We start from the raw sequence: 14,896 nt of genomic DNA on the forward strand, positions 1-14,896 counted from the left end.
AGGAACGTTGGCCCTTCTGCTTCCCAGTCAGTGAGCAGAAGGTAAACAGATAGGGCCTCACACCCTGCAAAGAACACAACAAGGTCCTGGAGCCAGAGCTTCTGAGCACAATGCTGAAAGGGGCCTCTTTGCCTACATCAGCCTGTGAAATGCCTGTCACCCGTCTCCTTCCCCTCAGGAACTAACAAGTTGCTTTTTTTGGTGTCTTAAGTCCACTTCATACTGGCATTAGATGTCATGCGAAATGACAGCCTCAGAGGGAGCCATGGGCCATGAGGGAGAGACAATGGTCCTACACATCTGCAAGGGCCTGGGGTCTTTGCAGTTACGCGGCTGTTGAGACACTTCACTGTGTCTGACAGAGCGACTCTTGCTGAGGGTCTGAAAGTACAGTGTGTCCTATGACGACCTCCTGCAGAGCAGTTGGAAGAGAAGATGGGTCCCTAACACCTGACAGTTACGCTTGTCAGAATGGTCCTCCTTAGATGGCACAAGGACATGAGAATGTCCCTGTATCTAGCATTGACACCTGGAGGCTAGGAACATTGGCATGTTGAGTTGTGCCTGAGCCTAGGGTACTCAGAGCCTGGCGTTTTGGTGATTCATGGTGATTAGGACTGGCACCTCACAGGGTCTGACAGAAATCAGTTTGGCTGACACCTGTCCCCTCCCCCACAGGAGGGCCAAACAGAAGAGCCAGAAGCCGAGGAGCAAGCTCATGACCAGCAGCCCCAGCAGCAAGAAGAGTACTGAACCGCCTCAGCAGCTCTTGACACTTCCATCGTGTGTAGGGACTTTTCTTCTGGAGAATTGGAACGTGTGTGGCCTGGAGCTCAGTAGAAACCAGCTGTTCCCAACCTGCCGTTACTATCCATCCGCCGTGATGTCGCATCGCCAACCATTGCACTTGGTCTCCATTTCCTTTGCCAAGATGCGTTAGCAGATGGCCGTTCTTTCTGGTCATCTACCTGCGAGGTCATAGGGTCACATACCTTCAGCTTCACCACTCGGCTGCTTGAAATTGGTTCTACTCTTTCCCTTGTTTCTTTCCAGAACAGCTCTTTCCCACCCCGACACCATCACCACCACCACCACCACCACCGCCACCACCACCACCACCACCACCGCTACCACCACCACCCCTTTTTACCCTGGTGTGAAACAATGGTAATTTGATATATGGTATTTATATTGGCATTTCTCAACCCAGTGTCACTAGATGTCATACGCATTTGTGGTGCTTTGATGTTTGCGAGTCTAACCTCCTATCATAAATTTGGTCAGATTAAGTAATTGGAACAAAGGGAAACAGATCCTTGATATGAAAGCCATAAGACAGTAGCTTGTGTCGCGGGAAAACGCAGTTTCTCCCTCTACTCACAACACTAAGGGGAGAAGAATGGATTCAGAACTAGGACTTCAGGGCCCAGCAGTGTTGATAGAGCAGCATATCAGACAACCACACAGACGACATTCACTCCCAGACAACACCATCTCAGCTTCACCTCGGCTCCGCGTGCCCCTGCCCGCCCTCCCCACTTCCCAGCTTCTCGTGTTGTTTTCTTTTCTCAGGGTCCTCTTTGGCGGGGGTCCATTCCCCGCAGGATGTTGTCATTGGCAGTCTGCAGTTGCATAGGCGGGGGGAGTCTCAGAAGGCACAAGCCTTCCCGCCTCATTCCTCTCCCCCTTTGTGAGGGCTTCAACCCAGGCCCCGCAATTCCCATGAGTTAGGGGATCTGTGTAACTCGAGGGTGTACCCGGCATGCCAGCCTCCGCATCGTGTTGGGACTGGCTGCAAAGCTGGAAATGAAGACTTGATTAGAAGCATGGTTTCAGTGACTCCCATTACCTTCCGGAGTAAGGACCCTCCCCGTCTCTGCAACACAGGGGCCCTTGTCATTAACATTTGCTCGACCATGGCAATTCATAAATAAATAGGAGACGTTAGTGAATTGAAAGCATTCCTTGTTTTTGACTAACATTTGCACATTTTCTTAGTGTCTTTCCTGACCGTTGCCTGTCTCCCCCTTTTGGCAGATGGCGCCCCTCCTAGCTCCCTCCTTCCATTTGGTTTTGACTCTCGGTTTCCTGTCGCTGGTCATTCGGCCAGCAAGTGCAGAAAAACAAGAAACAAATGTGCCCGCCCCACCTTCCACTTAAAAAAAAAAAACTCAAAATAAATTTCTGAATTATGCATCATAAAGCTTTGAAAGTTCTTTATTAACTGATGAAATGCTAACTTTAAATTCTAGCATCGAAGTTTGCAACAAAAGACGGCTTTCCGAAATCACCCTTTCCAGCCAGGTGTACGTAATGAGGTCTTTGTGGGAAGATGGCTTGTGTCCTTGAGATGGTTACAGCGCACTGTGCAGACGTGGACAGATGTTCCCTGGTGTCTGGTTCCCCTTCCTTCTCTCTCCTGCTCACTCAGCCCTACAGCAGCAGCTCACCTCTCTGAGGCTGGAAGGCCTTGCTCCTTGCAGTGACATCCTCCCATGCCTGATTGTGGCAGTGGCCGTGCTATGGGCAGCATCAGGCTTACTGGTTTGTTGCTCTTCAGAGTCTGTCTTATTCACTCACTGTGTTTTTGTTTGTTTATTTAATAGCTATTATAAAGAGGTACAGTGAACAGCTACTTATGGATACCAGAGTGGTTGCTTTGCCTAGGGTTGGGTGATTTTACTCCCTAAATGGGTACCAGGGGGTCAGGCGCTTGTCTTCTCCCAGGCCTCTTGAGGCTGGTAAACTTGCATAAAGCTCTCCCAGTGCCTCTTGCTGGAAGCACCCCGTTCCTCTTCACCTCCCTGGACTACTTAGCTGGAGACCTGCTGGCCACATGTCTTAGCCTGAAATAATGTTTCCCAGCTGGTATACTCCTCCTCCTTCGCAGTGTCTCGGGCCAGACCATTCATCCATTTAGAGACAAGCTGTACCTCTTCTTCCCATACCCATCTTAAAAATCTTCTCAAGTGGTAAGTCCCAGACAATGCCATGGATGCTTGGGGGACATCATTCACAGTGATTTCCAAGTTATCCTTAGGCTGGAACTCTTGCCTCTGGGCACCCACCGCTGATGGGTGGTGGGACGCATTCTCTTTTCTTGGCATTCAGGCTCATGTGCCTCTAAGCTCTCTCCCAAACACCTGACATCATATTGGGTCCAGAGGCATCCCAGCATGTGTGCCCTGCTCCTCCTCCCTCAGGAAGTCTGAATTTTCTTTTTTGTTCATCCCACGCCCGCTGATGTCTGATTATAGCACTTCCATTATCACTGTTAGATTTTTGGAAGTGATCGAAGCACGGGACAAAGAGAAAGCTCATGTTCATTCTAAGTAGAAAAAGCAGGAAATAGGTAAATAAATAAATAAACATTCTGTTGAAGTGAGAGAAGGAAACCCCAGAAGGGAGCCAAGACTCCCTCCTTTCCCTGGTGAGTGTCTCCATTATTCCGTTAAGGTTTAATATGCATTCAGATTGCTTTCACTAAATAGTACACCATAAAGCTTTTGTTATATATTAAATGTAAACTGAAAGGAATGTAAACATATGTATTGTTAATTATAAATATCGATAAGTAATGGCATTCTAGATGAAGAGGTCTTATTCAGATGCTTTCACACCCATTTACATTGCCCACTGTTGTCGCATGGTAGGATAGCTCTTTGTCTCTGAAGATGTGAATAACTTGACTTGCGTTGACCTTTTTACATATTTAATAAAAAAAAATATATGTTAAAAGCTGCCTGGGCTTACAGATTCCTACGTTCTTATCCTGACAGTTGTCTTTCCAGTGAGCGTGTGTCTGTCTAACAGGATGTGGTTGTGGATTTACAGATCAGTCCCCACTCTGTTAGGGACTTACTCAGGGAAGGGAGGGCGTGTTCCTATTTGTTGATGGATATATGTTTTAGCAGGAAGTACAGATTCTTATTTGAAGTCAAATGTAGCGACTGTAAGAACTTAGGAAACAATTTTAGCAAGTGTCATAGTTAAGGTTACTATCGCTGTGAAGAAACACTAGGACCAAAGGCAACTTGGAGAGGAAAGGGGTTTATTTGGCTGAAAAATCCTGAGTCCACAGTCCATTAAGGGATGCCAAGGTAAGAACTCAAGCAGGGCAGGAACCTGGAGGCTGCTTACTGGCTTCCTCAGCCTGCATTGCTATAGAACCAGGACCACCAGCCCAAGTTGGTACCACCCACAAAGGACTGAGTGTAGACAGAGGTTTCTTGTCCCATCCCCCAGCTCCCCATCTGGTAGCTTCCTCCAAATTACCACACAGAGGCTTATATTAACTGTAAATGCTCGGTCAGTAACTCAAGCACGTTACTAGATAACTCTTACACTTAACCCATAATTCTTATCTGTTTAACCACGTCTTAGTACGTCTCAGGACTGCATTCTGTGTTTGCCAGTGACTCTCTGATTCCACCCTTCTTCCCATCATCCGTAGTTTGGTCACCCTGCCTATATTTCCTGCCTGGCTACTACTGGTCAATCAGCGTTTTACTAAACCAATTCGAGTGACAAATCTGTGTAGTGCAGAAGTGGAATATTCCACACCAACTGGGCCTTTCACATCAGCCACTAAATAAGAAAATGCCCTAAAGCTTGCCTTCAGGAGGCATTAATCTTCTAAAATGACTACTTGTGTCAAGTTGGCATAAGACTATTCAGTACACCGTGTGTGTGTGTGTGTGTGTGTGTGTGTGTGTGTGTGTGTGTGTGTGTGATAAAAAATACTCCCTTAAGAAGCTTTGCTCTTGTAAGTAATAGCTTGCCTGATACCCGTGAGTCCAGCCTCCCCCACATGGACAGTGTTGCAAAAACAGCTGCAGAGAGAAGCCAGCTGTGGTGGCAATTCTTGATTGTCAACTTCACTACACCTGGGATTAACTAAAACCTAAATGTTTGGGCATACCCGTGAGAGATCTCTCTTAATTAAATCATTTGAAGTGTGGAAAGCCGTTTCTAATCTGGATCTTTGGGGTGGAAAGAGCCACCTTGAATCGGGGCCACACCTGCTGGCAGCCTGTTGTAAAGGATGAGGAGGAAGAGAGCACTGTCTCTGCCTGCTTGCTCCCACTCCCACAGCAAGCCCATTCCTTCACTGGCATTAGAACCCTCTTCAGAAATCCACTATATACTGAGAACGGTTGAGACACCCAGCCTCATAGACTGAACAACTACTGGATTCTTGGACCTTTCATTCATAAACAGCCGTTGTTAGATTAACTGGGGCACAGCCCGTTAGTCATTCTAATGAATCCCCTTTCTCTACATAGAGAGGGATTCAGTAAGTTCTGTTCCTCTAGAGAACTCTAATACCCTGACCTTTTCCAGCAGAAGGATCCAACTGGAATGATCTCTTTGTATAATCTGTTTTTGTCACATTGATTACTGAGTCTCAACAGTGATTGAGTAATATCAGCTATAAATGAAATACAGAACTTAATTAGAATGAAGAAGAAATGTACTAAAGTTGGCCCAGCAGAGAGGGAGGTTCCTAAGGCATCAGGGTCAGGATATATAAGAAACCAATGACAGAGGAAGACTGGGGACCCCATGACTTGGGGCTACATGCGGCAGAACAGAGCTGTTTCTCAGAGCACCCTAACTAAAATAGTTCTCTAAAATTAAATAGGCAGCTTCCTTACACTGAGCACGAAGGCTGCCACTAGTAAACACAGTTAATGCTGTTTCCAGTGCTGAGACTGGGCCAGAGGTCATAGCGGTTGGATCTGAGCCTCTGGGCCTCTGGTTCCTGTTTTGCTGAACTCAGAAGAGCGTTGCAGTGTGTGCCTGAAGAGAAGCTGAGCTGAAAGAGAGAAACTACTGATGCCCCAAGGGCTTCTGGCATCCAGTGCGGGCCCAGGCTCCAGCCCACCTTTATGGGCAGCATGGCAGGCCCAGCTAAAGTTAATAGACTGGCTGGCTTTTTATTTCCTCTAAAAGAAAGTGTGAAGGCTATTCAGCTGCCAAATTTTAATCTCTTATTCATGTTTGTGATAATATTTTGAACTCCTTTATCAAGACTCCTTTATAAATTATGTGTTTCTGAAAAGTAATGACACATTAATATATCTTTAAATGTATGAAGTATCAGTAGGAACCAACCCCACAGTGCAGAGCATTCCAGAGAATTAAAAGCTAAGTGCACACTTCCTCTTGAGCAGTAAGCAACTCACATCCTCACACAATAGCATTGCCTTAGGCCATGAAGGTCACAGGTACAAAAGAAAGGGTTTTTAAAGAAGGTTTCTGAGGCTGAGTGTATAGTTCAACTCCAGAGTACTTACCTAGAATGTTTGAGGACCTGGATTCAATCCCCAGGAGCAGATTTCCCGTGGTAAAAGGTTGTTATGTACACCTATGGGAATTAGGAAGAAGCATAAATTCACATGTGCAGAATTTCACTCCAGGCAAAACCATAGCTTGCTTCTGGTGTGCTCTCTTCCGGTGTAATATACTGGACAAATGACCTGTGGCTCCCACTAATGGAAAACAGGGTTTCTCTGTGTAGCCCTACTGCCCTGGAACCCACTCTTTAAACCAGGCTGGCCTCGAACTGACAGAGATCCGCCTGCCTCTGCCTCCCAAGTGCTGGGATTAAAGATGTGCACCACCATCACCTGGCTGTAATGGGAAACTCTTAAGGATCTTGGAAGACTCCCTCCCCCACAAGTAACACAGAAAGTGAGTTATGGTAGTTTCTTCCTATTTTTTTTTAATTTATTTGTATTGCTGTTGCTGTTGCTGTTACTACTATTGAAATGGGATCTTGGCTAACCTGAAGCTCACCATGTAAACCAGATTGTCCTTGAAGTCACAAAGATCCACCTTCCTCTTCCCTGAGTGCTGCAATTACAGACTTGTGCCACCTTGCCTAGCATTATCTACCATCGTCTTCATTGGGGGACTTCTGTCACAGCACACATATGAGGTCAGAGGTCACAGCATACATGTGAGGTCAAAGGACAGCTCTTGAGAGTCAGGTCCTCTCTTTCACAGTGGACTCAGGGGATCGAATTCAGGCTGTCAGGCTTGTACAGCAAGTACCTTTATCTGCTGAGCATCTCCCCAGTCCCCTGGTTAGTTTCTTGTGAGCTAAGTTATGTCAAGGTTGACTCATGGATGTCACAGACATTATCCAGGCGCGCTAGTCTTAAGAGAGGGGAAAGAGAAAGGTAATATGAATTTTTCCTGGGAACTTGTTTCAGTTTTCTTGAGAAAGTAGTTCTGAAGTGAGTCAGGATGCTTCCCAGCCATACCTAAGATCCACAGCAGTCTCAGTTTGGCTCAGCTTTGATTCTGAGGCCCTGCCAAGTGGCTGTGATTCCAGCCCCTGTAGATCTAAAGGGCTCCGTCTCATTTGACAACACTATGATGGAAATCAAGCAGTGTGGTCTAGCAGTCTAATGTTTACTAAGTAAAGACTGCACTTCAGGCAACTCCTAGTAAGGACAGATGATATTTGTTACTTTATACCCAGTTTACATTTTAGCTTAAGTATTTTACCTTCAACTACAACATAATGCCCTATTAGATGGCATTATGAAGTGACGTCATTGGCCACTAAGAAGTAGCAGTATGGTAATTTCACATGCCTATTGTATTAGTTATGGTTTCTCTTGCTGGGAAGAGACACCATGGCTACGGCAACTCTTATAAAGAAAGCATTTAATCGAGGGGGCTCACTTGCAGTTTTAAGGTCCAGTCGGTTGTCATCATGACTGGAAGCATGGTGGCATGCAGGCAGGCGTGGTGCTGCAGGGGTACCTGAGAGTCCTGTAGCAGGCTTTCTCTTTGGGCTGCCACCCAGCTCCCAAATAAAGACACAGAGACTTCTTAGTCAGAAATGCTCACCCGCAGCTTAGGCCTGTTTCTAGTCAGCTTTTCGAACTTAAATTAACCTGTCTCTCTTCCTCTACATTTTGCCTCGGGGCATTTTGCTTTTCTTTTCTGTATGTCCTACTTTCCTGCATCTTCCTTGTCTGTCTGTCTGTCTGGTGTCTGCCTGACTGGTTGCCCTCTGGAATCTCCCTTTCTTCCTCTGTCATTCTCTTCTCCCTTCAGCTGAGATTCCTCCTCCTACTTATTCTCTCTTCCTGCCAGCTCCACCTATCCCTCCTCTGCCTAGCTATTGGCCATTCAGCTTTTTATTAGACCCAATTAGGTGCCTTTTAGGCAGGCAAGGTAAAACAACAATACATCTTTACATAGTTAACAAATATTCTATTCTGCAACAGAGTCCTACAACTTGCAGGCAACAGAAAGTCAACTGAGACACTGGGTGGTATCCTAAGAAAAGAACTTCAAAGCCCATGTCCACAGTGGCACACTTCCTTCAACAAGGCCATACCCACTCCAACAAAGCCACACCCCCTAATAGTGCCACTCCCTATAAGATTACAAGGACCAGTTACATTCAAACTATCACATTTCACTTCCTGGCCCCCATAGGCTTATAACAATATCAAAATGCAAAATGCGTTTAGTCCAACTTCAAAAGTTGCCATAGTCTATCACAGCTCAACAGTGTTTTAAAGTCCAAAGTTCAAAGTCTTTTCTGAGAGATTCATATAATCTCTTAACTGTAATCACCTGTAAAACGCAATCACATACTTCCAACATATAATGGCACAATATATACATTACCATTTCAAAAAGTAAGAAAAGGAGCATAGTGAGGAAATACTGGACTAAAGCAAGACCCCAAACCAGCTGGGCAAACTCCAAACTCTGCATTTTCATGTCTGATGTTGAAATACTCTTCAGATCTCCAACTCCATTCAGCTTTGTTGGCTTTTTATTTCTTTTTTGATTATTTCCACTCCCTGTTAGTAGCTTTCCTCAGCAGGTATCCCACGACTCTGGTCTCTCTAACATCTTGGGGTCTCCAAGGCAATCCAGGCTTCAACTTCACAGCTTCACCCAATGGCCTCTCTAGGCCTCCATTCAGGGACACCCCTGACACATGCCTGTCTTGGCTTTCCTTAGGCACAGAAGCAAATTCTAAAACTCATTTCTTCTATCCTTAACTCTAAAGCCAGAACCATGTGGTCAAAACTTCCAAGTTCTACTGCTAACTGGGGCTGGAACATGGCCCCTTTATTCAGTTACATCTTCACCAGCTTTCTGCCCCTCACTGCCTAAGCTTGACTGTCCTGAAACTGAATCTGTAGATCAGGCTGGCCTCAAACTCAAAGACCCACTCGCTTCTGCTTGCTCAGTGCTGGGATTCAAGGTGTGCTGTTCCACCACAACCAGCTCTAAGCTTTTCTTTAGTTTCTTTCCACAAGTTAGAAACTTAGCTGGTGGGATCTTGCCCTAAGGTCGCCACACTCTTTATTCTATTTCTTAATCTGTTTATCTCCTGAACACCTGATTTAGCTCCATTCCACATCCTGCTGCTCTTTTTTGCCTCAAAATTTATGTTTTGTAATTCACCCTGCTCAGCTTACTCCTTCTTATTATAAATCTTCATTAGAGTTACCACTAATAACCACACAACAGAGCCTATAGGATGTTTTGAGATTTCTTCTGCCATTGGAATTAATCCAAAACTCTTCACTTTAGCCTCAGGCAGACTCTTTCGTCTCTAAAATATCACAAGATTGCTCTCTAGGCCATGTACTAACATTCTTCTCCTCTGATACCCTCAGTTCATCAAATCACACTCAGAACCACTGTCTTCCATGCTCCTACTAGTATGACCCATTAAGCAGTACTTAAAGCCTTCCAGTGCTTTCCTAACCAAAACTCCCAAAGTCCATATTATTGCAAACAAAACATAGTCAGGGCTATCACAATATCCCAGTTCCTGTTACCAACTTTTGTCATAGTTAGGGTTTCTATTGCAATGAAGAGACACCATACCATGACCATATCAGCTCTCATTAAAAAAAAAAAATAATTGGGATGACTCGCTTACAGTTTCACAGGTTCAGTCCATTATTATCAATGACAGGGAGCATGGCAGTGTGCCAGCAGATGTGGTTTAAGAGCTGAGAGCCCTACATCAGGCAACAGGAAGTCAACTGAGACAATGGACAGTATCCTGAGCATAACAATTCAAAGTCCTCCCCCACAGTGACACACTTCCTACAACATGGCCATACCCACTCTAACAAAGTCATACCTCCTAATAGTGCCACTCCCTAGACACTAGAATGTAATTGGGAGACAATTACACTAGAACACCTATTCTCCACCTGGCTATGAAAGCCTCCCCTTGTCATATTTTTGTGTGCTTTTCCTCTGTGCCATACTCCACAAAGCAGAAAAAATGATGGAGGAGGTAAATGGATGCATAGGAACATCCCCAAGTCTACCCAGCGTGTTTGGTAACATGAAACTTACTGCAGACTTTGTGAGAGCCATACTAGGGTTCAAAGCTGTGTCCTTGAGGTTGGGTGTGCCCTGGAGCAACCCCCCTTTGCTAGGAGCCTCACCATACTGGCTTCTGAAAGAAGGAGGAGTGGAAAAGGTGACATTGGTATGACAGATAGTCCCCTCTTTCTTATAAAATACTTCTAGAATCCTCCTGTGGCCTTCATTCAGTTGTACCTGGTTTTACAATCAGCCCACACTTGGCCCAACAAGAACAGCCCTCATAAAATGAGCTTAGTCAGTGACTGGACCTGCCTTCATAGGGCAGACAAGGTGAGAAGCTGCCTTCATAGGGCAGGCAAGGTGAGAAGCTGCCTTCATAGGGCAGGCAAGGTGAGAAGCTGCCTTCATAGGGCACACAAGGTGAGAAGCCACGTTCTTCATGGGAGCTAAAGGTCCATGGAGCCAGGGTGAGAGTGAAGGCTTTGGGAGCATTACACAAAGACTGCATCATCTGCACTAAAGAGGCAAAGGTGCCAACTTCCTTCCCCATCAGGTGACAGTCATTGGTCATGTGACATCATATCAATAGCAAAGGTTTAAAGAAAGAGTTTCCTATTACATGACAACAAGCTAAGGAGATTATAAAGAGATGTCCTACTTGCTCTTTCTATAACCAAACACAGCTACCTGCAGGCACTGAGAAGTACCACCCAAGGTTGTTGTCCTCTGGCCGTTGCAGGAACGTCCATAAATTCTTCCCCCTCACAAACAGCCCCCCCTCACACACACACATACACTATCCACCGGATGAAAACAAACCAGGAAGGTCACCAATGCTTAGGCCGAGAAATTTCTGCCAAACTCCTGCCTGGTGCCATCTCTGCTGACTTAGGGAACCTAACTTTAACAGCTCTCTGGGCACATAAAGTGACTGTCCCAGCTAATCCTGGGGAGACACCGACAAGATGCAGTTCAGTAGGCTGCAGTCCAGCAGGGACCACACCAGGCATGTAAGAGCTCCTGGGAACTGGCTTGCATCCCAGGACAAAGGCAGAATATGCAAGAGTGGGTGACAGGACCAACCCTGATGCCTGCTGTGTCAGGTCAGCTGGATCCTGAATGGCAGGGTGTGGCTTACGTGGCCCAATTAGTACTAGAGGGCAGACGCTGAATGATGCTGATTAAGGGACCCGTCTTTCCCAGCAGTCAACAAATCAGGGTGGAGCAGTTCTCAGGATGATGCTGAGGCTCCTGGCCAGGCAGGCCACCTCGCCCTCCTGGACTGAGGGAGGGATAGTCTCACGGGGAGACAGCTTACCATGGCAAGGGTGAGATTTCTGGGAGTTTGTTTCTGCTTGTTCGGTTTTTTCAGTATAAATTGACTGACGTTTACTCCTTGAAATCTTAAAGTTTTGCCGGAGAGGCACGGGGCACATTTCAGTGCTTAGAGCATTTGCTTAGGCTGTGCAAATCCCCAGACTGGCATCCTCAGCACCAAAGAGTTAAATTAAATCTGAAAGTCTATCCTGGAGAAAATCCTCTGACAGCTGGTGTGCTTCCCAAGTCTAAATAGGAAAGGAGACAGCAAATCACGCTGTATCTGTAAAAACCACCCCACCGTGCGAAATGGTTTCACACGTATAATCCTGCAGAGGAGGAGAGGACTTGAGAAATGTCTGAACTGGATGGACTCTTCCCAGCTATCCCACTTCTAGCTGCATCATTTGAAGTAAATTGCCACCCATTCTCCCTCTCGCCATTTTAATTTTTATTCATTTTTATTTAGGAGAAACATGCATGCCATGGCATGCATACAGATGTAGAGGCCAGCTTCCCAAGGGTCCTCTCTTCTCTTCGCACCATGTGGGCTCTGCAGATCAAATGCAGGTTCTTGTGCCTGGTGGCACTCCCCTTCACCCACTGGGCCACCTTGTAGGCCCTCGTCATTTGAATAGATACATTTTACCTATCTCGTGCAGTTGTTTTGAGAAAGAAACTAAAATGATGGCCACAGCATAGTTTGCATGGAGTAGATAACAAATGGTAGCTATCGTCAGTAATCTTGGCTTCAATAGCAGTCCTGTGAGGAAGGTGATATCTAATAGCAAAGATAATGTACTACATATGTTAATATGTACAATGTTTCGTTACCCTTGTCCCAAGCATTTCAGCACTGCTCCAGCCTGCAACTGGTACAGCCCCATGTGTAAGTCACACGATCCCAAAGGTACCTCTCACCTAAAAGTGGTGTTAGGAGCCCAGCAGTCACATGACTTGACCCCCTTAGCTAAGAACTCTCCAGCTCACCTCTCTCTGTGTACTAAGCATGGGGGGACCTTCAAGATGGGAGCTTGATCCTACAAGCTGGAAGGGCAGGGAGCCGCAAGGAAGACTGGTGAGCAGGAGGTAAACATAAGCAGCTGTTCTGAAATGGAAAGATGAAATGGCCAACACACAAGAGCAGACCCTAAGGAAAGACCCAAAGAGTGTTTTAGCTAAGACTTTCTAAAACCTGCTTGGTCCATTTTCTAAAGGCTGCGTGTATGTGTGAGCCAGAGGCTAGGGTAACTTAGTTACAGTTCTCTCCCTTGCCACATAGGACATTGCGGTGAGGTAGACCTGGAGAGAAAAAAACTGTCTGAGTTTCTAGACCAAGGAGTACCTGCGGAAAGACCACTGCCAAGTCTACCAGAGCCGCTAGCTAGTAGCCAGCTCACCCTGCCGGGCCATGCCAAGTCCCTGCAAGCCTGCAATGGGGTCTGAACATTCATCCATGTGACAGCAGCCTCAGCAGGGACATTGAGTGGGCACTGCCCAGCTATGCCATGGGGCCGTGAGAAACTGTGATGACTAGGGTAGCTTGTTAGGCAACCACAGGTAATTGTGGAAACGATTATTATGAAGGGCAGCTTTTACTTTGACGCTTATATGGGCATCATGCAAAAGGAATGTGGTTGCTGTAGCAGATACCAAGTGACTCAATCTTATCATGTTAGGAAGTGTCACGGACCAGAAACGTGAAATGGGAGGATTAGACCACAGATTTCTCAGTCACCTTGGAGGTCTAAGAAATCCTCATTCCTAATAAGCAATACAAAAAAAGAATGGCCTTGGGATATGTATCCCTTCTAGAAGTGTGTGTGTGTGTGTGTGTGTGTGTGTGTGTGTGTGTGTAAAACTTTTGTAGGCTGCTTCTCAAAATGTAATAGGTTCAAAAATACTGTTTGAATAGAAATGTCACTTTCATGGATACTTTAACTCATTTTCCTCACTCAGTGACTTGATCTGAGGTCACCCCCTATGCAAATGAGAAAGGAATAGAAAACACAGACAAATGGTCCAAAGTGAACTTTCCATGCGACATTGTTTAGTTCTGTTTTAATTTCTAAGCTCTGTGTAATTCCTTCACTCTTCTCCATACACATTTGCCAAAATTCCCCAGGTTTTCCCACACACAGTCACACTGAACAGGGCTGCTGCCTCCTGTTTCTCCTCCCAGGGCTGCCACCCAGGTGGAGGCCACAGGCAACTGTTTCACATCACGCTCATCCTTCACGACCCCTCCTCCACCATAAAGACACAGCCTTACCTGCTTCCAACACATTTGTCCCTTTCCTCCACTCCCAGAATACATAAAAGACCACATGTTTGCCATGTGGACTCTGTCGTGCTGAGACACCATAGTTGGAGCTGTGATGCTCTGGGTTGATTTTCTCCACCCTTTCCAGTGGTGCTGGGATAATAAATAGAACTCAAGGACCAGGGGGAAACTGAACCAGAGATGGAACTCTGATGTCAAACTCATGTGGCTAACATCCCTCTGCACGGATGATTAAGCTACTGTGTGTCAGGGTGGCAGGAAGACCACATAGGCTAAAGAAAGCTCATTAGAAAGCTCCTTTATCTATAAATACTTCCTCTTCCTGCCCTGCCGTCTCCACCAAACTTCTTCCAGAAAACACCTTCCTTTTCCTGAGGGCTGGCTCTGTGCAGGCGATTGGAAGTGTGTCCTTTGAGTAAATTCCTTTCATTTGTTGTGATTTTAAAAACAGCTTTGGAGCCAGTTGGTGGTGGCACACATCTTTAATCTCAGCACACGGGAGACAGAGGCAGGCGGATCTCTGTGAGTTCGAGGGCAGCCTGGTCTACAAAACAAGTTTTAGGACAACCAGAGATACAAAGAGAAACAAATCCTGTCTTGAAAAAACCAAAAGAAAAAGAAACAAGCAAAACAGCGTTAGGGTAATTTAAAGCACATATTTCACCAGGCACATTCTTCACTTTTAACATAGAAATCACACTCCCTTTCTTCCTCTGGACTCCCAACTTCTGACCATTCATAAGAGAGGCTGGCCATTGACTTGTTCATTAGGATAATGGTTCTCCGTGGCCTGCTGAGATCCCACAGCACACAGCTTTAGCCCCCTGTGATGACATGTGGTGGGGTATGATGATTGTTATGGGTTCAGTCTGTCCCACAAGAGTGTCTGTTAGAAACTTATCCCCAACACAAAAGTGATGCCAGGTGCCTAGTTTCCACCCCAACCCTCTACTGATACAA

The 14,896-nt window shown here is 46.0% G+C and overlaps 1 protein-coding gene across 4 annotated transcripts in view; it reads left to right on the forward strand.

The window, feature by feature from the left end:
* Mapre2 (microtubule associated protein RP/EB family member 2) overlaps window positions 1-3,731 on the forward strand; it is a 143,780-nt gene extending 140,049 nt beyond the window's left edge. For all 4 annotated transcript variants that reach the window (XM_013349389.2, XM_005355828.3, XM_026783599.1 and 1 more), the window contains one exon: window positions 679-3,731. In XM_013349389.2, coding sequence (XP_013204843.1) covers window positions 679-753 — 75 coding nt within the window. In that variant the 3' untranslated portion in view covers window positions 754-3,731. The remainder of the gene's footprint in view (window positions 1-678) is intronic.
* Window positions 3,732-14,896: the final 11,165 nt, after the last annotated feature.

The sequence above is a fragment of the Microtus ochrogaster genome, chromosome 18 (genome assembly GCF_000317375.1).
Source record: "Microtus ochrogaster isolate Prairie Vole_2 chromosome 18, MicOch1.0, whole genome shotgun sequence".
NCBI lineage: Eukaryota > Metazoa > Chordata > Mammalia > Rodentia > Cricetidae > Microtus > Microtus ochrogaster.